This window comes from Suillus fuscotomentosus (genome assembly GCF_016647785.1).
Source record: "Suillus fuscotomentosus strain FC203 chromosome Unknown F5891scaffold_30, whole genome shotgun sequence".
Lineage (NCBI taxonomy): Eukaryota > Fungi > Basidiomycota > Agaricomycetes > Boletales > Suillaceae > Suillus > Suillus fuscotomentosus.
In genome coordinates this window covers 223,276-251,126 of record NW_024539542.1, presented here as the reverse complement: position 1 = coordinate 251,126, position 27,851 = coordinate 223,276, and the positions used below count along the sequence as shown (strand labels likewise).

General features: G+C 48.5%; 8 protein-coding genes across 8 annotated transcripts; 6 read left to right on the top strand and 2 right to left on the bottom strand.

The window, feature by feature from the left end:
* Positions 1-678: 678 nt before the first annotated feature.
* On the top strand, positions 679-4,136 carry F5891DRAFT_1189272 (uncharacterized protein; the record flags this gene model as incomplete). The annotated part of the gene is made up of 13 exons (XM_041367128.1): positions 679-838; positions 890-1,067; positions 1,119-1,339; positions 1,387-1,477; positions 1,553-1,592; positions 1,646-1,987; positions 2,035-2,246; positions 2,295-2,668; positions 2,723-2,942; positions 3,000-3,090; positions 3,134-3,326; positions 3,378-3,956; positions 4,006-4,136. 13 exons carry the CDS (start codon positions 679-681, stop codon positions 4,134-4,136), a joined length of 2,832 nt encoding a protein of 943 aa, XP_041225390.1.
* A 586-nt stretch (positions 4,137-4,722) lies between these two features.
* F5891DRAFT_1189271 (uncharacterized protein) lies at positions 4,723-6,116 on the top strand (the record flags this gene model as incomplete). The annotated part of the gene is made up of 4 exons (XM_041367127.1): positions 4,723-5,067; positions 5,117-5,375; positions 5,428-5,963; positions 6,015-6,116. The coding sequence occupies 4 exons, from the start codon at positions 4,723-4,725 to the stop codon at positions 6,114-6,116; spliced, it is 1,242 nt and encodes a 413-aa protein (XP_041225389.1).
* Positions 6,117-6,317: 201 nt separating this feature from the next.
* Positions 6,318-7,949, top strand: F5891DRAFT_953166 (uncharacterized protein; the record flags this gene model as incomplete). Its single annotated transcript, XM_041375161.1, has 5 exons — positions 6,318-6,597; positions 6,649-6,845; positions 6,898-7,087; positions 7,139-7,236; positions 7,275-7,949. The coding sequence occupies 5 exons, from the start codon at positions 6,318-6,320 to the stop codon at positions 7,947-7,949; spliced, it is 1,440 nt and encodes a 479-aa protein (XP_041225388.1).
* A 299-nt stretch (positions 7,950-8,248) lies between these two features.
* F5891DRAFT_1189269 (uncharacterized protein) lies at positions 8,249-8,591 on the bottom strand (the record flags this gene model as incomplete). Its single annotated transcript, XM_041367126.1, has 2 exons — positions 8,249-8,515; positions 8,565-8,591. The coding sequence occupies 2 exons, from the start codon at positions 8,589-8,591 to the stop codon at positions 8,249-8,251; spliced, it is 294 nt and encodes a 97-aa protein (XP_041225387.1).
* A 1,359-nt stretch (positions 8,592-9,950) lies between these two features.
* F5891DRAFT_1278628 (uncharacterized protein) lies at positions 9,951-12,269 on the top strand (the record flags this gene model as incomplete). The annotated part of the gene is made up of 6 exons (XM_041370327.1): positions 9,951-9,959; positions 10,007-10,127; positions 10,181-11,406; positions 11,460-11,945; positions 11,977-11,988; positions 12,045-12,269. 6 exons carry the CDS (start codon positions 9,951-9,953, stop codon positions 12,195-12,197), a joined length of 2,007 nt encoding a protein of 668 aa, XP_041225386.1. The 3' UTR covers positions 12,198-12,269.
* A 92-nt stretch (positions 12,270-12,361) lies between these two features.
* F5891DRAFT_1189267 (uncharacterized protein) lies at positions 12,362-14,759 on the top strand (the record flags this gene model as incomplete). The annotated part of the gene is made up of 7 exons (XM_041367125.1): positions 12,362-12,589; positions 12,650-12,832; positions 12,892-13,456; positions 13,534-14,095; positions 14,146-14,202; positions 14,265-14,499; positions 14,556-14,759. The coding sequence occupies 7 exons, from the start codon at positions 12,362-12,364 to the stop codon at positions 14,757-14,759; spliced, it is 2,034 nt and encodes a 677-aa protein (XP_041225385.1).
* Positions 14,760-19,660: 4,901 nt separating this feature from the next.
* F5891DRAFT_1278627 (uncharacterized protein) lies at positions 19,661-20,815 on the top strand (the record flags this gene model as incomplete). Its single annotated transcript, XM_041370326.1, has 4 exons — positions 19,661-19,720; positions 19,773-19,794; positions 19,858-20,405; positions 20,462-20,815. The coding sequence occupies 4 exons, from the start codon at positions 19,661-19,663 to the stop codon at positions 20,624-20,626; spliced, it is 795 nt and encodes a 264-aa protein (XP_041225384.1). The 3' UTR covers positions 20,627-20,815.
* A 5,618-nt stretch (positions 20,816-26,433) lies between these two features.
* On the bottom strand, positions 26,434-27,613 carry F5891DRAFT_1189263 (uncharacterized protein; the record flags this gene model as incomplete). Its single annotated transcript, XM_041367124.1, has 2 exons — positions 26,434-27,153; positions 27,218-27,613. The coding sequence occupies 2 exons, from the start codon at positions 27,611-27,613 to the stop codon at positions 26,434-26,436; spliced, it is 1,116 nt and encodes a 371-aa protein (XP_041225383.1).
* Between the last annotated feature and the right edge of the window lie 238 nt (positions 27,614-27,851).

The window sequence follows — 27,851 nt, the reverse complement described above, 5'->3', positions numbered from 1 at the left end:
CGTGCTTACAAAGCACAACTAGCGGACTTGTTCTGAGTTTCGGAGAAAAACATATGATATATATTATACATAGGGAACTTCCGAAAAATAATCATCTTGCGCTCCTATTGCCAGACGCTTGCTTGTATCTAACCGTCATCGTAACTTTAATCTCGTAGCCTTGATCCTAAAATATCTGCAATCTGCAAGGCTATCCGGAATATTGGTTATGCCGTCCTCATTCAACATCCACTGCATTACAGGCCAAAGGGGCCAGGTGAAATTGACGCGGCCCTGCCGCGCCTGCCGCGGTCATGACGCGCCTGTGACGCGGCACTGACACGGCATATGTGACGCGGCACTGTAACAAATTCCTATGTACAAATCACCTGGGTTGCCCAATTAGGGAGCCTTATTATACTTGACGATTACGTGCCTCGGCAACTCTGATTAGGCATGTTTGTGCTAAAACCCAACACCAGCATTAAATGCTGCCCCAAATTACCTGGGGCCTTCACTTATTCAACCTATGTACTATAGCCTAGGGTGGGGCGGGTATTCGGACTCTATCAGTAACTTCCCGCGCCCTTCCCACCTGCGCCTAGAAGGGTTATCCACCAAGCCAATGCATTCTCACGCCCCTTGCCCTCTTCCACATCGTCCGCTATCCGGTGCTGCTGCATATCCTCAACGCCTGCCATGCCTCGTGGCTCTACCACTTACAAGGTCACCGGGTTGTCGAAGTCGGTCATTTCTCACCATTTTCGAGGACGCCATCATCAATCAGAAGTCCTTGCGGCTGGCAAACAACAGCATCGAATAATGGCAACGGATACCAGCCGCCAGGCTGAAATACAAGGTATGTTTTCTCATTTACTTTCCGCCTCATTCACTATAATTTTTGCAACAGAAATGTCCGCAGAGGACCAAAATGCGGTGGAGACCATGATTACCCACCATGGCATCGATGTCGAGGCACTACCATACACTGCTCCTCCTGGAGAGGAAGGTTTTGATATGAGTCATGCAGGTGGGGAACATGAAGTGTTCGAAGGGCTGGCACATCAGGTGGCCGACATTGGTGGATAGTAAGTCCTATTCACTTCATCCTGACATATCTTGTTTATACTTCAGCACAGTCGCTACATAGATCCTCGCACTCGCCGAGACCGCACAGAAGACCAGACTTCTCATTGGAATCTCCAGATCAAACACCTTGTGGACGCCTATCTTGACTACCGCGCTCGAAATTCTGGCAATGGCATACCAAACCCACAAGACTTGCCCACAGTCCCACCTTTGGACATAGATACGACGGACTGCCCTTCACTCAACAACATCGAGCTCATTGACATTTTCAGTAAGTATCTTCGCACTATTTCAAAGCATTATTTCATTCTCCCACAGGGCGGTGCCGTCCCTCTCTCCAGCCGATAGCATCGCACAGGTTCCCTAACGAGACACTTATCTATCATGGCTACATCGGATGCGCCCCGATGTACCCAACCATTGCAATTTCGCTCCGTACTCTTGCCGCCTTCCGGCAATGTCATTGAGCCTGTCCTCGCTTCAGTATCCAGGCACAGTGTAGAACACTTTGTTTCCTTCATGATGTGAGTATGGGACGATACTCTCGGCAGCCTGTCTATTGATATGTAATTGATAGATTCCTTACCGGCCCTACCTCAATACACAATTCTCGGCCGCTTACGATATTTATTTGGAAATCATCCATCACATTGACCAGCGCCTCAAGGCGGCGCTCAAACACGACACTCCCAATTGGCGCTTACTAAATTCCTGTCCCGCTTGCTTCTATAAACTCCAAGATGAGCCAACCCTTGATTTCAACTGGCTCGTGTGCGTCGATGGCAACAATAGCTTAAAGAGATGGGATTCCTCCATCTATGGTAACACTGCTTGGTTGGATTCTCGTCAAGCTCGTTCAGACTACTGGATTGATCGTGAAACTGTTGACAAGTATAAACACGAAGCGAAATCGTGCGATGTAAGTCGATTCACTTAATTTGAGCAATTTTTGATCGCATTGTGCAGATCAACTCACATGATGATAACTGGGAGGAAGAGCCGGTTGACGCTAGCACTAACCCTTCTAATGTGCTCACTTGTGTTGATCGATGGCGCAATGCTGGCCCTGAGACTCGTAAAAAAATGTTTTCCATGTTTCATGAGTCTGGGATCTTTATCGCTGCTTGTCGCCACCGCTTCATACTTCTAGCTTGCGACATGGTTCAGAGTGGCGAGCTGTTAGTCTATTTTTGTCATGGTTTGACGTTTGTTGATCATTCCAACAGAGCTAAATATCCGTTGGCGCTCATTGACAAGCTCCTCACTGTATATGGAAAGAACGGGGGCTGTGCTTATGATATCGGATGCGCCTTCTCAAAGACCCTGAGCAATAGTTCCTTCGGCTCTCGAGCGCACGATCTTGGTTTTCGGATGATGGTCGGGTCCTTTCATGGCCACGCACACAACCGCAAATGCCAGTTACGTTGGCATCCAATGTATATTCCTGGAACGGGACACACTGAAGGCGAAGGTTGTGAACACATTTTCTCTGCTTCCAATGAGCTTGCTCGTAGTACTAGACATGCCAGTTCCTTCCATCGACATCAATCTATCGAGGAACACTTCTCATTTTGGGATCAAGACAAGTACGCTAGCCTTAGTTTGTATATTCCACTTTAGCCTTAGTTCACAGTACTGATTAGCGTTCCAATAGGTAATTTCTTATGGAACCACTATCGAGAAGCGCTGAAGGCAGTTCACAATCTCACCACTGAACTCACAGCTATCAAACACGAGCTTCGACTAACCGATGATGATTTCGTTCGTTTTCTCGACGAAGAGCAAAAATACCTTGATGATCTGAAGCAGCCACCAGCCGAAGACCGTATCCGCATTCGCTACGTTGAGACACTTGATGAACTGGCTGAACGAAGGTGAACTAACCTCATTTAATTTACGGTCATTTTTAATATCAAGTGTTTTTTTTTTAGGTCCGATTGGGATTCGGCTCGCCAAGCAGCCAACAATGCACTTACCGAACTTCCGGCAAGCAGCCTAGCGCAGATCAATCAAGCTCTAACAGTTGCCCTGTATTCGGGTTGATTCATCCTATGCTAAACTACAGCACGCGGAGGCACTAGTGGCCCACATGGAATCTCAGCTTGGTGTAGATGCACGATGGGAAATTGGTGGTGAGGAGTATAGCTGCTTCAAGGAAGAAGCTTCTCTGGGCAAATATCGAGCTGCGCTCAACGACTTAGAACGCTTGGTTGTGATGCGGCTGTTTGAACTTTCAAAGCTGTCGTTATCGGGCACAGGTAAATGATTTCTTTTGATTTGGTTATGTCAAATCAATAACATTTCTCGAGGGTATAAACTTCGTCAGCAAATTAGCAAAGCCCTACAACGACGTTCTGAGGCTATCCGCAAAGCTATCGCACGCTACAATGTTCAAGCTGTAGCCTTGAATCCTCCGCGCGACAAGATATCATGGAAGGACATCGCTGATTACACTTTCCTTGGAGAGTTTGACCTCTTGCGGCACTCTCGCAGCGATGTTCGAAGTGATGATTGGGCCAAACCGGCTTACCGAGAAGCAACTTCAAAGTATTTCAAGCTCCTCCGTGCTCGTGAAGAAATCACTCGACTTAACGTTGAAATTCGGCGTCTCCGCACTGCTATTTACGATGAAGAACTTCAGGCCACTGCTGTCATTCGCGATCTTTCTGGTTCTGACCCATTGCTTGCTAGTGAGCTGAAGCGCCAGTGGCGTTCTCGAGCAGCTATCAACGCTGTCCATGTTTATCGCTTAGATCAAATTGGGAGTCTTACAGGATTCTCTGGTGTCCGTGGTATTGGCACTCGCCTTGAGACACCTTCAACAACCATGGTAGAAGGTGACTCAGAATGCAGCACGCTGAGTCTTGACGACGAGGGCGCTCCTTCCTGTATGTACCATACAACTATACATTTCACGCTAACTTACAATCTTAGTAGGTCGAGAGGACATCGACGACATTCAGGCAATCATCATGTCTGATTATGTTGACATGGATGCCATTGATCGGGAAGAATTTGGTAGGGCAACGGAGGACATCGCCGACTATTTACAATCCATTGTCGACTGAGCACTGTAGTTTTAATGTTGTATATATATTCAGTCTTTGATATATACATTGAGTTCTGACTGCACAATGTCTGTTTGAAGCAAGTCGCAAATGTTGATATATATATTGAGTTCTGACTGCACAACATCTGTTCGAAGCATTTGAAGCAAGTCGCAAATGGGATGACATCATCGTCATCTTTGATTTCAACCACCTTGTCTCAAAAACAGATCGTTTATACAAAGTAGTCCATAGCGTAGTGTATATACGTGTTGATGTGAGCAATTTGAAATAATTGAAGCTTCATGCGTTGTTTAAGCATGAATGTTGCAGAAACCATCTCACTCCTGAATGGGACTTGCCGGTGATTGGACATTTCAGCCATTATCGACAAGTCATCGTCATCTTCTATTACAGTATTCACCATATCCTCTGCCGCTATCATGATAATAGTACTTGAGACATGTATCACAGATCACCCGCATGCTCGCCAGTTGAGTCATGGTGTTGGGCCATTGGTGCATTTCAACTTGAAGTCGTGAGTCACTTCACTTGCTTAGCGCATATATCGAGACTCTTTCATTTACGGCACAACTTCAACACCAGCATGACCACTCCCACAAAACTTAGGAAAAAAGCACCCTCCATCATCACGCAGTCCGACTTCCTGTCTCAAACTGCGGGCTTCAACAATCGCTTTTCTATGAGTAGCATCGCTGCTCTTTATACTTCACAGTTTGCGGAAGGCTTCAGCAATAACGAACGGCAAGCATCCATCAGGGCCTCACTCAAGCATGATGCACACATTGACGGTGCTCATTATTGGATGAAAACAGCTGGTGGTCTTCATCCGTCGTACATTTCATTCAACCCTGCTGTGGAACAGACAGAACAGAGGGTTCTTACTCAGGATGACCTCTTAGAAGCGGCACTGCAAGATGTTTTCGATGCAGTGAGTTATATTAATCAATTTTCTTTCTTAAATATCTTGTACTTTCTAGATCACCATGCAAGACCGTCTCGATGGCGGCATCTCCCTTCTGATTCATTGTGGTGGCATTGAAGCCGGCCCCAACATCTCACCAGAACAAGTGCCCATCGACCTCTATATCACACCCCGCGAATTGCAAGAAACAGGCCAGCGCATCGGTGGAGACCTTGCTGTTTTGGTCCAGGCCTTCGCGCAGGAGTTCGCTGTTCCACATCTCCATCGTTTCATGCAACGTTGCACTGCCGAGAATGTGAAACCGCCTAAGCATTGTAAGTTCTTATTCCTTGTATTTTCCTGAGCCTTGCTGATGTGATACTATAGTCCCTGCTACGCACATCAGTCCAAATGAGCCACAATATTTGCCAGCACCCATGGTCGCTACTGGTGCTCGTATCCAGTGTTCTGCACAAGCACCTCATGTGTTTGCGAGCGCCTTGCAAGCTCTCTCGGATGCGAAAGTGCCTAACACGTCATCGGCTGCTATACGCCACGGTGTAACAAGTGCCATGCAACATCAGATTCGTCAATGGCGACCTGCGGATGTATTTCTTAGTAGCAGGAACCCCGGTGATAGCTTAGTGGCTGGTCAATCGGATACTCTGCGTGGTGGTACTAATTCGGTTGGGCCAGCGCTCATTAGCGTTGGACCAAACACTGATGCAGTGCTTGATCGGTTCAAGCTTGGGGATGAGATTTTGCCCAAGCTGCGAGTTTTAGCCAGCACCGTCCGTAGCAGCCGATGGGAATCTGTTTTCAGATCTCCGAAGTGGGATTTGTCCTACGAGCAAGCTTCCTTGTTGTCGAAGGCCCTTCTTGCTGACTTACAGGACGTACCACTCAACCATGATGTTGTCCAGGTCAGTGATTTGTTTGTTACCTAACCTTCTGTCCTAATTTTCTTTAATTAGTCACCATCCGCACTAGCAGCTGTTCTCACTAGCATCTTGAAGATCCTTGGCATTTTAGTTTTTTTATGTGCGCTATACTTTTTTGGGCTTTTATTCCTGTAGATCTTGAGTTTGTGCCGTAGACTCAATATACTCATTGATGGTTCATCGCTTCGTAGATCATCGACCCACACAAATAAATATACCCTCGGTGCGTTTAAAAGTTGGAACTCGACCTTGAAAAGTTCACAGACACACTAACCCATCATGGCTACCCAGTCCTTCTATGCAACCAAGCGCACTGGCAGTACACATCATATTCGGATGCCACTTCGGACTCGTCCCAAGGTCTCGCTCAGCAAAGAAGCTCGAGCAGCATTGAGATTCACGCAACGCGAGAAGTCCCGTTTATTCAGAGATGCTCTCAATGACGCTTGGAGCCAGATTGATCAGACAACCAAGACCATTGCAGGTTCCCACCATAAAAGTATTCGACGCGTTCAGAATAATTTATACTTTGGTCGTGGTATGCTGCGCTCAAGGCGTGTGAAGCCTAATCTCTGGAACACTTTTTGCTGGAAGAAAAATCAGGAAAAAGAAAATAGTAAGTTTATTTGTTGTCGCTATAACACACTCTAATATGACACCTCAATAGGTGGCCTCGGCAAGGCTGCACTCCAGTCGCTAGTCCGCGACCATAAGGATGAATATCACACACTGTCAAAGGAGGAGCAAGACGAGCTTCTGGAGGAGTTTGCCAACTCGAGGGAGACCAAGACTATGGGCTTGCGTATCTCTGCAAAGTCGAAGGTCAATGACATCACGCAGACTTTGAAGGCTGTCGAGAACGAGGTTAGTGATCATTTCTATCAATTTTGGTTTCACTAATCCTAAGTCATACCAGCTTAACAGTCTTAAATGTCGTACAGGTGCAGAAACCATCCTGTACACAACGCGAGGCTCAACAGACCTTCCCCTTCGAGGAGTTAGCTTTGCCACCGAGGGCGTTCAAACATTCATGGGTTCTGTGATGGGAATTGATGGTCAGGATCTGGTAAGCAAGATGGAAGGATTCGCGGTCCAAGGAATTAAAGGTCTGTTTTTGCGCATCGAGTTAGTACCTATTATCTAATGTTGATATTCAGGTGCTGCCAAGAATCACCAACAGCGTGTCTCCAGGTTGCGTTCATCAATCTGCGAGATCATGAATAGCAAGCTACATAAGTTTTATTTCATTCTGCCAGTAGTAGCGTGTTTTTTAACTTAATTTCGTCAACAGAGGAAGTTACCGGTGATGATCGTGCCAAGATGCAGTGGGTTCACTACTTCCGCAACGTTATTCAGTGCTACCAAGTGGTAGTCGAAGGGTGGCCAAACAACATTCCCTTTACCAACCTCAGCAAAGTATCGAGTGCGATTCCAGACCTTGAGATGCTCTTACGGAAGTGGGAGTCAGGCGCTACATACTGGAAGGCCATAGATGACATAGAATTCGAACGGCTTCGTCGAGAGCGCGATGAAGGGCTCGAAAGCGGTGATATTATTGATCAACGCCGGCGCACTCGATCTGACAAGGGGAAAAAACACAGACAGCCTGCAGGAACTCAGAATGGAAGGAAGACAGTACATAAGAGTGCGGAATTTGTTGATACTGATGATGAACAGGACGAGCCTCGTCTCCAGTCTCCAGAGCCTCGTCTCCAGTCTCCAGAGCCTCATCTCCAGTCTCCAGTAGCACAGCCCGCTACCAGTGGCAGCCTTCCTTCTACCACCCCTGCTCCCGGGTTTCAGTTCAATGCCCTCGAGTTTCCATTCAATCCCCAGTTCAATTTGAACGCCCCCGAGTTCCAGTTCAATACCCCCGAGTTTCAGTTCAATCCCCAGTTCAATTTCGATGGTCCTGAGTTCCAGTTCAACGATGCGCCTGACTTCGGTCCTGGGCCATTGCTCAACTAGATGGAGTTAGTTACTTGCAGTTGAGTTTGGAGCGGTCGTTGTGCACTGTAGTGATACCTAATGTTTTTTTCTTTGATCTTGCAAATATTGTCTCATACATACAGTCCCAGCTCAGTTTACTATCACGGAACGTTCAATATAATGAAGGCGCCATGTGTTATTTACTACCTATGACATGAACTTAACAATTTACTGATGACATTGAAATAAAACCACTGCTAGAGCAAACTGATGGCGCAGAGCTAGTGTTGGAGAAGCGGATGGTAGAAGCACTATAAACCACACTGATCCAAAATTGTTTACGCCGCAGGAGGGATATGAAGAACCCTCGAAGGAGGGTCGAGGTCTTCGAGCGCCTTCAAAACCACACCGATCCAAAGTTGTTTACATCGTGGGAGGGATATAAAAGGAGGGTCGAGGTCTTCGAGCGCCTTCAAAACCACACCGATCCAAAGTTGTTTACGTTGTGGGAGGGACATGAAAGGAGGGTCGAGGTCTTCAAGCGCCTTCAAAACCACACCGATCCAAAGTTGTTTATGCCGCGCTGTATTTTCGACCGGCAATCTCTTGGTGGGTGTGAGTAGTGGGGTTATGTGGGGAGGAAGGTGAAGTGACCTTGTAAGTGGTAGAGCCACGAGGCATGGCAGGCGTTGAGGATATGTATAGGCTAATGGTGGACGGTGGTGCATGCGCTGAGAAAGAATGGGAACGAACCAGAATGGCGGGGTACCCTTGTAGGTGCACGTCTGTGTATATGGTGGGGTTGCGTCAGTGGGTGATCAGAAGGTACCCAGAGGGCAGCAGCACCGGATAGCGGACGATGTGGAAGAGGGCAAGGGGCGTGAGAATGCATTGGCTTGGGGGATAACCCTTCTAGGCGCAGGCGGGAAGGGCGCGGGAAGTTACTGATAGAGTCCGAATACCCGCCCCACCCTAGGCTATAGTACATAGGTTGAATAAGTGAAGGCCCCAGGTAATTTGGGGCAGCATTTAATGCTGGTTTTGGGTTTTAGCACAAACATGCCTAATCAGAGTTGCCGAGGCACGTAATCGTCAAGTATAATAAGGCTCCCTAATTGGGCAACCCAGGTGGTACAAATCATGTTTACACAACTTCATATCGCATTCCAAACACTTTGAATCATCGTTAATGATCAACATATGAGTGTCTGCCTGCGTACAGGCTCTATAGTGCTGTATTCACCTCTCACCAAATTTACAGTGCTTGTCCTCTGCGTTCATATTACTAGTATGCATCTTGCGCGTCAGTCCTATATTGTTGCATTACCTCTAATTCGTTCATCTATGTTGGTTTTCAGATGCAGTGTCAAATGTTGTCTCACTGTTTCAAGCTTCGACCTCACCCTGCCAAGTTTGATCCACTCTCTATACCCTGCACCAACACGTCGAGCCCCAACCATGGCATGTCAGAAGCCTCGTTTAGGCTGCGTCAAGCACTACTCACACCACGACAAGTTCTCCCAAATATCTTCGCAGTCTCTGTACTAATATCAACATCCACACTCTATGCCGCGTCAAGACCTACTACAGTGCCGCGTCAACCATAGCACATACCGCGTCAGTTGCCGCGTCACATGCGCGTCAGTGCCGCGTCAAACAAGTTGTGCCGCGTCAGTTGCCGCGTCAAACCTCCTCCATGCCGCGTCACTGCCGCGTCAAACCTCGTCACTGCCGCGTCACCCGCGCGTCACGCCGCGTCAAACTTCATTCATGCCGCGTCAGACCTCACCACCTCCACATGCCGCGTCAAACCTCACCACCTCAACTGTCACACTGTCCGTATAACTTAGGTACATTTTACTTTACATCTGTCATAATAATTGATATTCTAACAGTGTTCCTTTTCATCCTGACAGAATTAGACGTCGTACACTGTAATTGTCCATAGGCAGTAATAAATTTATTTTACTAAGCATTCTTTCGTTGTCTCCTCTGGGCTCGAGAAACAACCCTTATTATCGCGCTTTTGTAAATCGTATCATGGCCTTTGTGAGTTCTTTAAAATACGGAGTAAACTTGTTATAACCATCTTTTAGCAATTAATCAAACATATATTCAACTTTTTCTATCCCAACGAGACAGAGAATCAAAATGATCCAGATCGGCCGGGTCCGCTGCTGAGTTTTGGGGACCTCATACCCTGCTATGACCGCTCAGGTGCGTCATCCGACATATTCTCCTTGTGAACTCAGATTTGACAAATAGAACAGGCAATGTAATAGCTTATCTTCCGGCCTCCGTGCAGACCGCTCAGCCATCACATGACCCTGCACACTCCGTCCCAAATCCACCACCCCTCCCTCAACACATGAAACACCACTCACAAGAGTTATTCGAACTCTGCACGGACACAAAGTCTATACCACGCCGACGTGCCCGAAGTGTTAGTCCTTCTGCAGCCCGAACAAATCAACGCCGTGGTCTGGATCAATCCTCCAATTCCCTACGTCCCAAATCTGGCGGTGGAGATGAGTTATGGGACCCATGGCCGGACGGTGACTTTGAAAGGTTATTAACATGGGAGGAGGTATTAAGAACTGACAATCTTAGCGAACATTGGGCTTGTCAGCCAGGAGGAGGAGACAAGAGGGGGTCAGAGTCAGCACTTGCGTGGTCGCAAGGTAAAAAGACGAGACGTGTTTGCCTGGGTGTCATTACTTGTGATGAACCTACCTGTGAGGTAGTCACACGTCCGCAGACCCGCCGGGCTGGTATCATGGGACAACTCAATGCATCGTGCCTTTGTGGTAGTCAGCTCAAGCACATCGACTGCGGTGTCACATCAGTGTTGTATTCATTCAAAGGAGGCGTCTACTACATTCACAAGGGCATTCACCACCATCCGAAACAAACTCACATCTTGCATCTATCTCGTGACGAGCGGACAAGATTTGAACAAATAGTCTTCGAAAATCCTGCTGCTGGCCCTGCGGCATTAATTGCTGGTCGCAACAGCATTACTGGTACCCGTGAATCTGTTTCAACGATCTCCACAGTGCTTCTCAACCAGGACCGTGTCAAGGCCGAGCTGCAAGCACTACGGGGCAAGTCCACTCGAAACTTTGTTGATGACTTCGCAGAATTCCAGAAGAACCATCCAGGATATGTTTTGTATTCTCAATTCGAAGCAGTCACTGTCGTTGTTGTTCAAACTCAATTCATGGTGTCACAACTGGTGACCGACTTCATCGAGGACGAGGCTGTGAATGGCATTGTTTCGGATGCAGCACATGGGTTTTGGTACTCATCTAAGGATCTTCTCATAATTAGTTCGACATATTCTGCTTTGCTCGCATGCTGGGTACCTGGACTCGTGACCTATGCAAATGGAGGTTCAGCCGAGCACTACCGATTACATTTTCTTGTCCTTTTCAATTCCATGGCAGATGAATGCGAGAAGCACGGGCGTGAAGTCAATGATGAACTGTTTGGCAATGTAAGGCTCCAGTTACTGGTACATAGTGTTCATTCTGACATTCGCTGATCCAGGTTGTCGACTTCAGCGAGGCTGAACGAGTTGGGTTTACTCAAGCGTTCATTATGTTCTGGACCAATCGTGAGGATTCACGTTCTCAGGCTGAACTTGAAGATGCAGCAGGAGCACTCCTCAAAGGCTGTCAGCAGCATTACCGGTCTCAGGTCACACGTGTTAAAAAAATCAGTGGAGTTATTGACCCTGCCAAAGCGGACAACTTTCAGAGTCGTGCCCTGGCCCTGCTGTTGGTCTTGGATATGGACACTTTCAAGCAAAAGGTTGCATCCCTTTTACGAGACTATCCCAAGACAAAGCCATGGCTAGAGTGGTGGCTTCGTGACAGCCATGCCCAGATGCTGTTCCCTCCTTTTCAGAAGATGAAAACGGGTCTATTCCAGGCAATGCCAAACTCTACTAATGCAGAAGAAGCGATGCATGCAAAGCTATATGCCACGGTCGGCAAGCGCTACAACTTGATGGAGGGGCTGCTTTGCTTGCAGGTTTTTATGGAAAGTTTTCAACTACGTGCAGCTGGCCGAAGTGGTATGTTGTATATTGTCAGTGTTAATTTGATATTAAACACCCCTTGTTTCGATTAGTGGGTGCTCCAATTCGCTACGGAGCAGCCAAGAGCTGGCAAACCAATCTACAAATACATGGTCGTACTCATCCAGAAAGAGCACCACGATCACATCGGTCCAAGTCCAGAAAAAATGATGGACGCCCTCCTGATACCTCGCGACAGCTTCTGAGAACTCATTCAAAATCTCGCGACAAGCAACAGGCTTCCAAAGAAGACTTAGATTCTGATTCTGACAATTCGCTCGACTCCAACATCTCTAACCATCCACTGAGCTCGCGCCCCAGTTATCCCTAGTCTCAAAACTCATGTTGGCTTGATACATGCCTGGAGCTCATGTTCATTACCATACACCCTCACTTTTATACCGTCTTCCAGCCACGCTTCCTTGAGATCCGCGAGGAACATCCCTTATGGGCTCTGAATCAGGTCATGAAAGTTCGTATGAGCATTGATCAGACATCTAATGCATCTCGTATCTTGACGACTCAACGTGATGGGTTCCGCAAGAATCTGAGGGCCACACGAATCATCAAGGATATATCAAGTGCGGACGGAGTATTTGTAAGTGTGCTGTCATATTTCGCAAATCAGAGTTTCACTAATAGTAGTACCTTACACTAGGGCTGGCTAGGAAGGGCATTCCGACTACTGCTGCATAAGATGCCACCTGAAGAGACATACCTTGCTCGCACTTTCTTCGAGGCACAGATCATAGACCTGCGATTTTGCTCTGGTACATCAGGAGGACCAATGCACTGGCAAATACCACGTCAACCGCACCCAAAGTGTCATTTTCAGCTTGATGTCAAACTCTCAGCTCAGTACAAGGGCGATCTAGCTGCTTGATTTCGTGATCTTTTCAGCTTGATGTCAAACTCTCAGCTCAGTACAAGGGCGATCTAGCTGCTTGGTTTCGTGATCTCATTCGCGTGAACAAGGAGGCCACTTCTAAGACTTATTGCTGGCGAACTTTGAATGCACAGGTTTTATGTGACGGCTCCCCCAATTTCATCACTTTGTATCTTGGAATTCCTGTGATGTTGATAGTCGAGTTCGGTGATGTCCTCCATCGCGATAACAAATGGAACATTCCCAAGCACATAAGGCCCCTCACAAAAGAAGCCGAAGAACAGCATTCCCTCGTTTACGATGTGGTTGGCCTTGCCTTTTGTGACCCTACACCAAAGCTGGCACACTTTATTACTCGCTACTCACTGGATGGGAAGAGGGTCTACCATTACGACGACCTTTCTCGTGGAGGATATGTACAATTGTTGAAGAATGCGACTGTCAAGAGCCATCTTGTGGGCAATTTGCACGACATCCCGGCACCAGGAGGCTTCAATGTTCATGGTGTTGTGTATAGGCTACGTGGTGGCTCTGATGCGCAGAACTTCTTTGCTGAACATCAAATAGCAGCCGCAGAACGTTTGCACCATGTTCATGTCGACGTGACCTGCAGTCACCAAGTTCAATTCCTATCATTTCTTTGTCTCGCGCTGCAGTGGCTGCTGTTGATCCAGACAATCTTATTTGGCTCAAAAACCCTGCAACTACACAGAATATAGAATACGAGCAGGTGGTAACACTGAACACAGGCAGTAATTCCAAGAACAAAGCACCACCCCAACACCAATGTTCTCGCACAAAAACGAAAAAACTTCGGATCTTGTTGCCGGTATTGGAAACTGAAGATCGGCCATCCATAAACGAGGGTGAAAAGCCGTCTGACCAGGCCAGCGTACCCGAGCCAATCGAGGATCCATTGGTCCTTCAGGCATCTGGCAACGAAGAGGAATCACTGTCCACATCCAAGATAAAGAAACCATTAGAGCTGGACGACGAAGAGAGTGAAGCATCTGACTATACATTTGATTGTAGGTGTGGGGCTCTTGGCAACGGCCATGAAGTTGCAGGTGGTCAAAAGACAATCCGATGTGATCTGTGTGAAAATTGGTCACACATTGCTTGTCAGAGAGGTGGCCGAGCCAGCAATCTTCATCCAAAGGCAGCATTTTATTGCGATGGATGCTCAACACAGGAGTCAAAAGCACCACCAACCCGCAAGTAAGTTTAAACAACTGTGCCTCTCGCATAAACTGACATCCGTGACTCAGGAGCAGCAGGAAAGCCACAACAAAGAAGAAAACGACTCCACTTTACACACGTCTGATGTTTGTCTTTTGATCTCCAACCCTAGCTGAGAATCGAGATATGGCTGATCACTCACTTATAGTGCTGGCAAAGGAGCTCTGGCTCGTCTCGGGAAGTATTGGTATCCTGTGCGGCTGATTCAGTCCTATGACACTGTTAGTCTCCCTGCTAGTGCACGCAACCGAGTACGCTGGCGGGTGGTCTGGTGGCGCGGTTGCAGATTCCCATCAAGTTTGGGATCACCTCCTGGTGATGTTGAGCAAGGAGATCTCGTGGATGAACTTTGGCAGGACCAAGCTAAGAGGCGTGAGATTCGCGTGAGTGACAGTGACTGGTTATACTCGCAGTCCTCTTGACACGAAGTATTGTGTAGCTCGGAGAATGGATCCACTCTTGGGATACTCCTCGCGAAGAAGACTTGATTCAAAACTTTATGTCAGCGGAAGTATCAAAAGAACTGGACGACATTCTACTACCACATATTGCTTCGCTTCAGAAGCTCCTTGACAGTCCAGACTTGAACCAATATGGTGCGGAGGCATACCCCGTGATAGACTACATTGTTGAAAGATTATAGATAAGTGATAACTTTGATTCGGACAACAACAAACAACACTCGCTTACATAATACGCTATGCGCTCATTAGAAGTTTTATATTACTTAGCACCTCAGTCTTCGACTATTGAGACTGAGGTATGATATTATTTATTTAGACTCTTTACTACGATACTGACTACTACTCTAGTACTTACTACTTTCGTTTATAGGTCAGCTAGTAGTCTCCCAGTCTTCGACTATTGAGACTGAGTACTTACTACTTTCGTTTATAGAATTCTTTCTGTCATTCTTTCGTCTGTCGCATCCTCGAACAAAAGGTTATGAGCCCTGGTGCTTAGAATCAATCCAGTACCACAAAGGAACATCAACCGAAACAAGAATTAAATGTCGAACACACCCTCAGTGTCTGCAGCCCAGTCAGGTGCAGCTGCTTCATCCTCGAACATCCCTTCCATATCATCCAGTTCTACATCTACAAGCAGAACTGCACAAGCCTCAAATCGTCTATATGATATTCCATCCCTCGAAAACGACGGTTCAAACTTCCAACTATGGAAGTACCGTGTCGAGTTAATCCTTGACCTTCGAGGACTATGGGGAATTGTTGAAGGAAGTGAAAAGATGCCAGATAGCACAACGCACCCTGTTCAACACCAGGAATGGTTAGCAAGGAACAAGGAAGCACGAGCTCAGATAGCTCTCACGCTGAAAGATGATCCCTTGAATGGGATACTCTATGTGCCAATAGCTAAAGATGCCTGGAAGAAGCTCTGTGAGCGATACGAGGGTAGAGGAAAGCAAACAATTGCTCAACTCATTGGCGAATTGTTTCGAAGTACCTTGACGGACGAATCTCCTATGGAAACGCAGCTAAACACCATGCGACAGAAGGCATTCATACTGTCCTCGCTTGGTCAGCCGCTCGACGATTCACTGGTCGCAGTTGCGATGGTGATATCCTTACCTTCATCCTATGCCACCCTTCGAACGATCCTAATGTCCAGTAGTGACAAACTCACCACCGAAACTGTTATAGCCCAAGTGCTGGTAGAGGAAAGGCAACGACAGGCTAGCAATAGCCAATCTGCGCTCGTTGCGAAGGGACCTGCGCAAAAGAATAAGCCTAAGCGCAAGGATAAGGACAAGAAGAAGTCAAAGGAAAAGTGCACATACTGCCACATTCCTGGACATGAGGAGAAGGACTGTCGAAAGAAGAAAGCTGCTGAAGACGCTGAAAAGAGTGGGAAGCAGGTGGACAAAGACAAAGGAAAAACGGACCTATCTGCAAAGGTCGCACGCATTTCGTCGGACCATGACACACCGCTCCAATTATTCATGGCACATGGGCACTCTACATCCGCATCCAAAGATGATTGGATAGTGGACTCTGGCGCATCTGCAAACATGACGTGTCAGCGGGAAATTTTCATCAAATATCGCACACTGAACCCACCCGGAAAAGTAATCATCGGAGATGGACGCTCGATAGATGCGATAGGTATCGGACGTGCTGAAATAAACGTCTATGTTGGTGAAAATGAGTACATCCACTCCATCCTGCAGGAAGTCTATCACATACCAGACCTGAATGCGAACCTTCTGTCAGTTCCGCGCCTCACGAAACAAGGTCTCGAAGTCACCTTTGATGGTTCCCAATGCAAGATCCTTGCAAAGGGAAAGACCGTTGCTCTCGCACATAAGCGAAACTCGCTATACGTCCTTCGAGTAAAGCCATGCGAGAAAGCACATGCATACATTCTGCAAGGACCATCAGCTCCACTCGATCCAGATGTCCCCATAACAGCTCTCACCTCGCGCATGCTCCATTCGAGTGCAACTCTGGACACATGGCATCGACGACTTGGGCACGTAAATTTCGACTCCATATCTAAGTTAATTTCGAAAGATATGGTCAATGGGATCAACATAAAGGGTTCAAGTACTCACAATAAGGCAGTGTGTCAGCCTTGCCTTGAAGGCAAGCAACACCGCAACCCAATCCCAACGAAATCAAATGTCGAAAGCCCAGGAGTCCTGTATCGCACATACTCTGATGTATGCGGACCCATGGAAACAGTGTCGCGCGCCGGCTTCCGATACTTCGTTACATTCATAGATGCCTATTCACACCATCTCGTGGTTAAACTTGTGAAGACCAAGGATGAAACATTCGCACTCACCAAAGGATACTTTGAACGTGCAGAGACCGAGACTGGAGAACGCCCCAACTATTTTCGTAGTGATGGTGGGGGGGAATATGGATCAAAACAATTTGTATCCTATCTCGAGTCAAAAGGCATCCATCACGAGAAAACAAACGCATACACACCACAAGAGAACGGTGTCGCAGAGCGGATGAATCGGACCTTAGTTGAAATGGCACGCAGCTTGCTACGAGACGCCGGACTGCCAAACACATATTGGGGAGATGCGATCCTATATTCGGCGCACATATTGAACCGGGTTCCAACTCGTGCGATAGATGGAGACATTACACCACATGAAGCGTTCACTGGGAACAAACCATCAGTATCCCATCTCCGGGTATTTGGGTGCAAAGCCCATGTACACATACCTGATGAAAAACGCCAGAAGCTCGGTGTGAAATCGCTCGAATGCGTCAACCTTGGGTATGCCGAACATCGAAAGGCCTATGTATGCCTGCATCGTCCAACCGGTCGCATCCTCGAGTCGCGAGACGTCGTCTTCGATGAAGGAGATCCGCAAGGGCCTAGTCGTGTCAAGATAGACACATTTCTCCCAGAGAAACAGGTCACTGCTGCAAAGCACAACACAGACGACCTGCAAGGCCTGGAAGCTCCTCATAAGTCAACAATTATAGAAGAATTATCAGACGATGACGCACCGGAAGTGGGAAATCCAGCTACCAAATCTCCCCACGAGGATGATGATGTCGATGGACAACCAGCTCCTCTAAGCATGGTCAAGTTCGAGCCTGAAGACCAGAACAAGGAAATGTCAGCACCGAACAACACGCGTGCGTTGGAGACACACCGTGTTCAACCACTAACCCCTTCAGCCACTCGACAAATAGCACCTCCTGCTCCATATCCTCGCCCAGCTCCTCCACCTGAAGTAAGGCGCAGCTCGCGAGCGCGACGCGCACCTATGCGAGACGATGATCCTCGCTACTTCATAAACGCCTATGAGAAGTCAACACTTCAAAGAGAGGAACCGGTTATACAAGACATACCTGAGGCAGTGGGCGCGATTGAGGCTGCGGAGACACATGGGGAGGCTTACAAGGCTACAGTAGCTTGTAATGGTGAGCCTGGGACGTTCCATGAAGCAATGAATCGTCCAGACGCAGATCTATGGTACACGGCGATGACTGAAGAATTGAAGATCTTCGAGAAGATTGGCCTATACGAGGAAGTCAAACGCCCTCGTGACCGCAAGGTTGTAGACTCGAAATGGGTCTATAAAATTAAGCGCGGCCCGCATGGCGAAATTGAACGCTATAAGGCCAGACTCGTCGCGAAAGGTTTCACGCAGGTCCAAGGGATCGACTACACAGACACCTTTGCCCCCGTCACGAAGTTCTCGACGATTCGAGTCCTTCTTGCCCTTGCAGCCAAGTACGATCTAGATATACATCAGATGGACGTCAAGTCAGCTTTTCTAAACGGTGAATTGGATGAGGAAATTTACCTGCAGCTCCCTCCTGGCTTTCGTGACTCGTCGAATCAAGTTTGGAAGCTCAAACGTGCTCTATACGGTCTTAAGCAGGCACACAAAGCATGGTACAAAAGACTACGTACCGTCTTCGAGTCTCTCGGCTTCACACGCAGCAATGCAGACCATTCTGTCTTCTACAAGGTCGAGAACGGCACAATCATTATAGTCGCCGTCTATGTTGACGACAAAATGATACTGTCAAAAGATAAGAAGATGATAGATGAGCTGAAGAAACGGTTAGCAGCAGAGTACGAGCTTACCGATTTGGGAGAAGCGCGCTGGATTTTGGGAATGGAAATCATTCGCGACCGCGATAAACGCACGATCAAGCTGTCACAAAGCCGCTACATCGAATCGATACTCGAGCGTTTCAATATGGGATCCAGTCGTCCTGTGAATACGCCAATGGACCCTAATACCAAGCTCATCAAAGTGAATGAAGCCGAAGTCGATGTGAAGACTTACCAAAGTGCCCTAGGTGCACTGATGTATGCGATGCTTGCGACGCGTCCGGACATCGCGTTCGCAGTAGGTGCTCTGAGCAGATTTGCAGCTACCCCCGGACAAGCGCACTGGACCGCTCTAAAGCGTGTCTATCGGTATCTACGCGGGACCGTCAATAAATGTTTGACATATCAAGGGAAGTCAGAAACGGACTTACATGCGTTCGTCGACGCAGACTGGGCCTCAGATGTCAATGACCGGCGTTCGATAACCGGATATATATTTTCAATATCTGGAGGAGCAGTTAGTTGGAGTTCGAAGAAGCAAAGTTCAGTCGCACTTTCCAGTACCGAAGCAGAATATATGGCCGCCGCCGCTGCTACGAAGGAGGCCGTTTGGTTGAGGACCCTACTCAGAGAACTAAACTCCTCAGAAACTCCCCCAATAACTCTCCAAATCGACAATCAATCTGCAATTCTGTTAGCCGAAAATGCCATGTTTCACGAACGTACCAAACATATCGCGATCCGGTATCACTTTATCCGAGAAAAGTTGGAGGAAGGAGAGATATGCGTTGAGTATGTTCCCACGAACGAACAGATTGCCGACGTTTTGACGAAGGCACTTGCGCGCGAGAAGCATGGACGATTCATCGAAGGAATGGGAGTGTTGAACGGCGAGAGTTTGATTCGTTGAGTGGGCGTGTTGAAAGATTATAGATAAGTGATAACTTTGATTCGGACAACAACAAACAACACTCGCTTACATAATACGCTATGCGCTCATTAGAAGTTTTATATTACTTAGCACCTCAGTCTTCGACTATTGAGACTGAGGTATGATATTATTTATTTAGACTCTTTACTACGATACTGACTACTACTCTAGTACTTACTACTTTCGTTTATAGGTCAGCTAGTAGTCTCCCAGTCTTCGACTATTGAGACTGAGTACTTACTACTTTCGTTTATAGAATTCTTTCTGTCATTCTTTCGTCTGTCGCATCCTCGAACAAAATACATCTTGCGATCGAAGAAGAAGCCAGATGGTGTGGGTGCATACAGCATACCGTTTTGTGGTGACATCTCATCTCACGAGTATGCCAAAATTGCACGTTGGTTCTCGGAGAATGTTCCTGGTGCTTCCGGTCAAGTCGAAAAATGGCTTGGTGGCATGCCTTTGGTGCATGCTTTCACTCTCGTGGTTGCTCACCGAAAGGCCAGTGATTTTGAAAAACGCATCGAAGCTCGAAACGAAGAATGGAACGATAGCATGCTGTTGAAGATGGCTTGGGCTGATCTCATGATAAGCTATCCTACCAATAGCTTCGTGGCTGATGTCGACCTCGAGTGTCTGACCGCACTAGAAGCAAGGATGTTCGAGGATTCCGAAGAAGCAGGACCTGCAGGCAACCAGCAGTGGGGTTTGGATGCTGGCCAACATCACAGGCGATGGAATGTGTATGTCGGAATTCCTGATGAATGGGTTTCTGCAAGAGATTATAGCGAGAGTGAACTTGAAGTGAGGAAGACATTACCTGCTCCGTTCGATAGATATCTAACTTATGTGATTGACAGCGCGGCCCCTTATTCAGTGATAACTCTGATGCTACATCTTTGGAGTCTGCAGACGAGCTATCCGAAGCTGTAGTTCCTTCTCTGCCGGCCAAAGAATGTCCGCCCGTTAAACGTCGATGTGCTCCACAGGCTCGAAGGGTCCAGAGAGGGAGGAAAAGAAAATAGTCATTGGCTTATGTATACCTAGTTGTACATGGCTCTGAGGCAACTAAAATAACAAAAGAATGGTCGTGAACTCATCCAACTTGATCTGGAAGTTGAATATAGAATATAGGAATGGCGCGTCAGTGGCCGCGTCAAGGATCGTTAGTGCCGCGTCAAGGCTCGTCAGTGCCGCGTCACATGCGCGTCACGACCGCGGCAGGCGCGGCAGGACCGCGTCAAAATAGCTACGCCCAGGCCAAAGCACTCGTACTATACCTATCCCCAACACTTACTAATGCCGCAACTGTTGGAAAGATGAGACTAGAACAAGGCTCAGCGTCGTGATAGTTAGAACCGCTGAGGTATGAGTCGCGTGAAGCTACAGATTATATATGATGGTATTGAGTCCGGAATGTCAAAGATGAAAAAGGGAAATGGCCAGAACTATGACGACAATGTGGAGCGATGACGACGTTGAATTCAATACACCCCCTCAACGAGACGACGCTCGAAAGTATCCGATTCAAGAGGAGATGAGGGAAAGACCAGACCGATGATGAATGAAGGCGGGGCGTGGTAGGACCTTGGTGAAGATGTCCGCAGTGTTTTTGTGGGTGGAGACCCAGACCGGTAGGAAGGTGTTGGACTCGATGTGACGTCTGATGAAATGATAACGTAGGTCGATGTGTTTCGTGCGTATATGGTTCGCGGCCTCTTTGGAGAGAGCGATGGCGCCCGCATTGTCGGCGAAGAGTTGCATGGGGAGAGACAGTGGGATGCTCAGACTTGTGAAAAAGGATTGGAGCCAGAGTCCGTCTTGAATGGCAGAGGTAAGCGCCATATATTCAGCCTCAGTCGACGAGAGAGCCTGAGTGGTCTGTTTCTTTGCCGAGTGCGAGATCGGACCACCATTGAAAAACCAAACGTATCCGGAGATCGAAATCCGATCTTCAGGACAAGACGCCCAGTCGGAGTCTGAGAAGCCGTGAAGACTGGGATTGATTCCAGCACCCCCGTAGTGTGTGCGTGTGTTGATCGTACCGGCAAGGTAACGTAGGATATGCTTGGCAGCAGAGTAGTGCTTAGGTTCAGCACATACGTTGTACTGCGCCAGACGCATCACCGCGAGCGCGATGTCCGGTCGAGTGTACATCGCGAGGTACAGCAGTTCTCCAACCAGTTTCCGATACTCGGTTTGGAGGTTGTCGACGTGAGGGAAAGTGTCAGTTGCGCGGCCGAAAGGAAAAGACGGGTCCATGGGAAGTGAGACCGGATTGCAGTTGGTCATCCCATGTTCCTCGAGTAGATACACAATATAGTCTTCTTGGTGCATCCAGAGTTCTCGGGTTTTCCGGTCGCGAATGAACTGAATCCCCAAGTATTTCGTCACGGGTCCGAGATCAGTGATTCCGAATCGTTCGGCGATTTGTGCCTTGGTGCGATCTAAGAAACCACGGTTGTTCGAACCCGCAAGTCCGTCGTCGACGTGCCATGCAATGATGCATATGATTCTCACCCCCTCACCGTTGACGTGATTGAACACGAACACGGCGTAGTCAGCCTCACAACGTAAGAACCCGAGACGCGCAAGGACCTCTCGCAAGAGCTCATACCAGTCAAACGCGGCCTGTTTAAGGCCATAGAGCGACGAGAGCAGGTGAGCGACAAGACGGGAACCATTGGAGTCGAGACGCTCAAAGCCGGGCGGTTGTTTCATATATACATCTTCCCGCAGTTTTCCCCAAAGGAAGGCTCGTTTTGCATCAAAGCAATCGATTTCCCAATCATGGGATGCTGCGTAGGCTGAGATGATGCGGATCGAGGCCGATCTGGCAACAGGCGCGAATGTCCGGCCGAAGTCGATGCCGGGTATCTGAGAGAAGCCTTGGGCTACAAGCCTGGCTTTGAAAATAGGTCCTCCCTTGAGGTCCTGCTTGAATTCGAGGACCCAACGGCAACCTATGGCTCGGCGATCCGGAGGTAAGACCACGAGCTCGTAAACATTCATTTCGGACATTAAGTTCATCTCTTTCCGCATTGCTGCCATCCAGTGGTCGCTATCGGGGCGACGCATTGCTTCATCAAACGTCGCTGGTGGTATCTTTAGGTCGTACCCAGGCAATAGGGGATTCCGGCGAGTATCGCTTCGAATCGAAAGACAGGAAACCTCGACTGCAATCAGGTTCGCAAGAACCTGCGGAAAGCCGACTTCGTCATCTTCGACAGGGATGGACTCTGGATCCACATCAGCGGGAGCAGCCGCACCTGGCATCTGCACAGGTACGTCGACAATGGGGACAGCTGGCACATCAGCAACGACAGTAGGAGGAGGCACACCGTTTATTCTCGCATTGCGAAGCTCCCGCTGACGTGCTAAGCGGGCCTTATCGGCGATGATGTGATTCTTAAGTGACTGACCCTTTTCAGTGGGGACAGGGACACGACTGGAACGACGGATGATGGATGCGTGTGGAGGTGTTGGCCTGGGAGGAGGCATAGGAGCTGCCGGTGGACTTGAAGTTGTTGGGACAGTCTTAGTGTCCTCGTCGTCGTCGTCACTGTCACAAAAGGGTTGATTAGACAGAGTCTCGTCAAAAATGACGTCACGGGAATTGAAGAATGCGCCCGTCAGTGCGTCACGGCAACGCCAGGCTTTCACACCAGGAGGGTAACCCATAAATATAGCTTCGCGCGAACGAGGTCCAAGTTTCTCCTGCAACTCGGGAGGAATGCGTGCAAAGCATCGTGCTCCAAAGACGCGAAGATGGGAGAGGTTGGGCTTGGTGCCATGTAGCATCTCATAAGGTGTTTTGCCAGCGGGCAGCGCGCGTGATTCAGTCCGGTTGAACAGATAGCAGGCTGTAAGTGCTGCTTCTCCCCAAAGGTTTGAAGGCAAGTGAGCAAAGTCTAGCATAGCGTACATCCGACCTTCAATAGTTCTCATCACCCTCTCCGCCTTTCCGTTCTGTTGATGAGCGTATGGTGCAGAACGCTGATGTTTCACTCCGGTCTCCTCAAGATTCGCTGTGAAGGCACCGCTGAGAAATTCACCTCCGTTGTCGGACCGAAATACTTTGACATGTCGTCCTGAGAGGTTTTCCCATCGCGCACGAAGTATGCGCCATGCCTCAAGAGCTTGCTCCTTCGAGGCCAAGAGTTGCAAGTCAAGTGCATGTGTGTGATCGTCAAGGAAGATCACGAAGTAGCGCTTTCCATGTGGGGTAAGCGTAGGGATTGGCCCGCATACATCGCTGTGGATTAGATCAAGAAATGCTGGCGCACGTTCGGTCTCGGAGGTGTGAAAAGGCTGCCGTGGATGTTTGGCGAGAATGCAAGACTCGCAGTGAGACATCGGAGAAGTGGACTGGATTGTAACGCCATTTGCGACACGATTGAGACGCATAACAGCGTCTCTGCCGATATGACCAATGCGGGCGTGCCATAGATCCAGGGATAAGGGAACATCAGCAAAGGCGGCTACCTCAGGAGTATGTGGAAGAGCTGGCTGTGAGTCCATGAAAGGGATGAACTCGACATTTGGTGCGTAGAGTTTGCCGGTGGCTGGGATGGAACCGAGTAGCGTACCCTTGTAGACTAACTCACAGATCATGCTTGCACGGAAATTGACGTCCCAGCCCTTAGCGTTCATGCAACTTACAGATAGCAAGTTCAACAGTGCACCGGGCGCGTGAAGGCAGTTGGAGAGACGAACGCGAAGTCGACGCTGACCAATGGTGAACCAAGCTACACATGTGCCCCGCCCGGTGGTCTGAAGGACCCCGTGATTCGCGGTGAGCACACTGACAGGTTCCTCGGTGGAGTAGGTATGAAAGAACCTGCGGTCCTTCACGAGTGTGACTGTCGTGCCTGAGTCCAGTATGGTAGTGAAAGGGAGGTTCGCGACGCAGGCAATCTCGTCTGGTATCTCTGCGATAGATGCAAAGGATAAGTCGTGCATGAGGCTGGTGATGTCAGCGGCAGCCGCGGCTATGATGGGCGCCGGCGTAGAGGTGGATGGGGAAGGTGTGGCTACCGTGGCAGCTGCAGCAACTGCTGCCTTATCCTTGCCGTCTTCCTTCCTCCGGTTACGCATCCAGGGCGCCTGGCCCTCCATTCCACCGCCTTTCCCATAACAGTGGGCATGGTCGTGGTCCCCTTTGTTGCAGCCAGGCGTGGTGCAAAAGACCCCGTCTGGGTTATGCCTGTGCTTGCGAAGTCCGGTGATAGAGTTGATGTGCGATGGCACAGCAGAGGAGGAGGTTGCGTTGGCATATTCAGAGCCGGGACGAGCATTGGTGATGACGTGTGAGTGTACATGACGTGCCGCTTCGGCGGTGATGCGAGACACACAACTCTCCACGGTGAAGGCTGAGACCGTGCCTGGTTGTGCTGTCATTACCTCGTCATGCATGCGTTGTTCTAACATGGACCGGAATTGTTGCCAGACAGGTGTATGAGGAAGACCTATGAGCAAACTATAAATGGCGTCACCATCACGCATGGCAGCGCCCGAATCACGGAGACGTTCTCGGAGTACTGCATGTTGACCAACGTAGTTAGTGGCATCGGCAGAGTCTTTCATCCGTAGGGCATCTAGACGTTGGCGTAGCTGATATTGCGCGCTGGTGTCAGTCCGATTGAAGTGTTCAGCGAGAGTTCTCCACGCATCGCGAGCTGAAACAGTGTGCAAGCGTGATACCAACGCTCCAACAGACGCACTAAGACGGCGAGTGACAAGATCCTTAGCCTTTATGTCACTTAACAACCATTCTCGCATCGCCGTCCTTTCGGCGGGAGTGATGTTGTCAGGATCGGCGGGATCAGGTATGAAAGATGGTGCTCTGAGCAGATCTGTTGGGTCAGGATTTGTGTTGATATGGCACCATAGATCTTCACATGCGAGAGCATATTGCATCTTTGTGGACCAACCGACATAGTTTTCTGTGCCCAATAACTCGGGAATATGATCAAATTTGCCCATGACGATACCGCCGTGAGAATGAATGAAGATGAGACAAAGGTGTGAGTGGCGAGTGGTCACGAGCGGAGTTCTTGCTATGTAATCTCGTTTGATGGTTCAATAAGAACCAGGGCTCATAACCTGTTGGAAAGATGAGACTAGAACAAGGCTCAGCGTCGTGATAGTTAGAACCGCTGAGGTATGAGTCGCGTGAAGCTACAGATTATATATGATGGTATTGAGTCCGGAATGTCAAAGATGAAAAAGGGAAATGGCCAGAACTATGACGACAATGTGGAGCGATGACGACGTTGAATTCAATAGCAACCTCAACCCGACGTACCTTCAAGCTGGTCCTTCTTGGCCATGCAGATCAGCACATAGTACGCACCAGACTGCCAACTTGTGCATATCGATGTCATGAGAATCATGCAGATTGCATCCGCGGAACCAACCCATGTGATATACAAGTCGCCTTCTGCAGTCCAACTGGTATCAGCCTATCATACAACGAAGGCTGTCCATATCGCAAGTTGTTCCTAATGAGAGTACAGTTACATTGGTAAGAAGAAAATGAGCATGTTCCGGAAGTCAACTAGTTGATGGGACTCGGACATCAGTAAACCGGTGAGTTCTTGCTGGGGATTATGCTGATTATGGTGCTTTTACATGGTCATATATTGCTTTATATCACTTTATATTACAATGTGACGAAAACCTTTCCTATATATTACGATATATAACGATATATGACGATATCTTCTTCTCACAGGTTCTCTGATGCCGAGAATAAGAGAAGAGCATAGAAGTGAGTGCAAAAGTAAACGATATGGGCAAAACAGTAGCGATATAGAGGTGAATGGGTTTCCTAGTTACTCGAGCCAGTCAATTGATTCAATTCCTCCCAAGAAATGCTGTGTCCACCCGCCGCGCACTCGAAGCCAGTCGGATTTTGGACCCAAGCATATCCTTTAGGACATTTACGTTCCTTTGGAAGACGGTCGAGCGCTTTTTGGATCTTTTCCTGCATCTTCTCATCCGCGGCGCTGCCCACCTCAGCTTCTTGACGTTTCTGAAGCAGACGTTTTTCTTCATCTTCATCCAGCCAAGTAGCAAAGACATCCATCGAAAGAGAGCGCAGCATCGCTACGGTAGGATACTCTGAGATGTGGATCTGCAAGTACAGACGGCTGTCCTTGACGATGCGGGCATTAACAGGAATTTCTTGGCGATCTACGAAGTGGTTCCACTGGTTCTCTAAGTCATTAGCTTTGATGCCTAGCACGGACGAAAGGCACACAGCAGTAGCCTCGCTAGTCTTCTTATCGCCTGGCTCCTCTGATTCCATTGTTGCGAGTAGAATATTGGATCGCACGACACAAGCTAAGTGATCATTCGCCGTGCTATATTTGACCGTATATGAGAGTGACGTGAGCGTCGGGTGGACCAAGTCTTTTGGGATAGGGACATCCAACGCGAGTGTCCAGTTCCCGCAGTTATTGCTGATGAACTCGGAAATGGGCTGGTTAGAATATGACGCATGGGTATGTACCAAACTGATGTCCTTCGGCGAGAAGGTAGCTGATGCCTGAATGATGACAGGATAACCGTGGATGAGATTGTGCAATATCGCGCAACTTGTGGGGACTTACGTGATATTGAGCGACCACTGGGACATCCACGGCGGGTCGGTAATACACTGCATTTACACCCGAGGGCTGATCGAGTGCAGCAGTGGGGACTGGGCACGCACGCCTGTATTGCTGGACGTGTGCGATAGGAGGCTGCCCGCTCACTTGTCCCCTCTGCGCTAACAGGGGATAGTCTCGGTAATATACTGCATCTACACCCAAGGGGTGATTGAGTGTAGTAGTGGGGACCGGGCATGCACGCTCGTATTGCTGGACGTGTGCGATAGGAGGCTGCCCGCTCACTTGTCCCCTCTGCGCTAGCAGCGGATAGTCCACTATCAGAGGTGATTGATAGCGGTGGTCTGACTTAGAAGAAGATGGAACGTTGGCAGACTGAATGAGCAGAGGGCTTTGCATAATTGTCAAGGTGAGATAGTGCAATGAGATAGTGCGGTACTTGACTTCAGGCTTACAGGATATTCATGCGTTTAAATATGTGCTCTCGCAATCTTCCGGTTAGGTCACTCGCAAAAATCTGCACAGCGATTATCCGAACTTGCTGTGAGACATTCAACCTCCGAAAAATCATCATTACATCCCCTGAAAACCATTGATATTAACGCCCGACTTTCCTGATCACACTGAGCCTGTATGT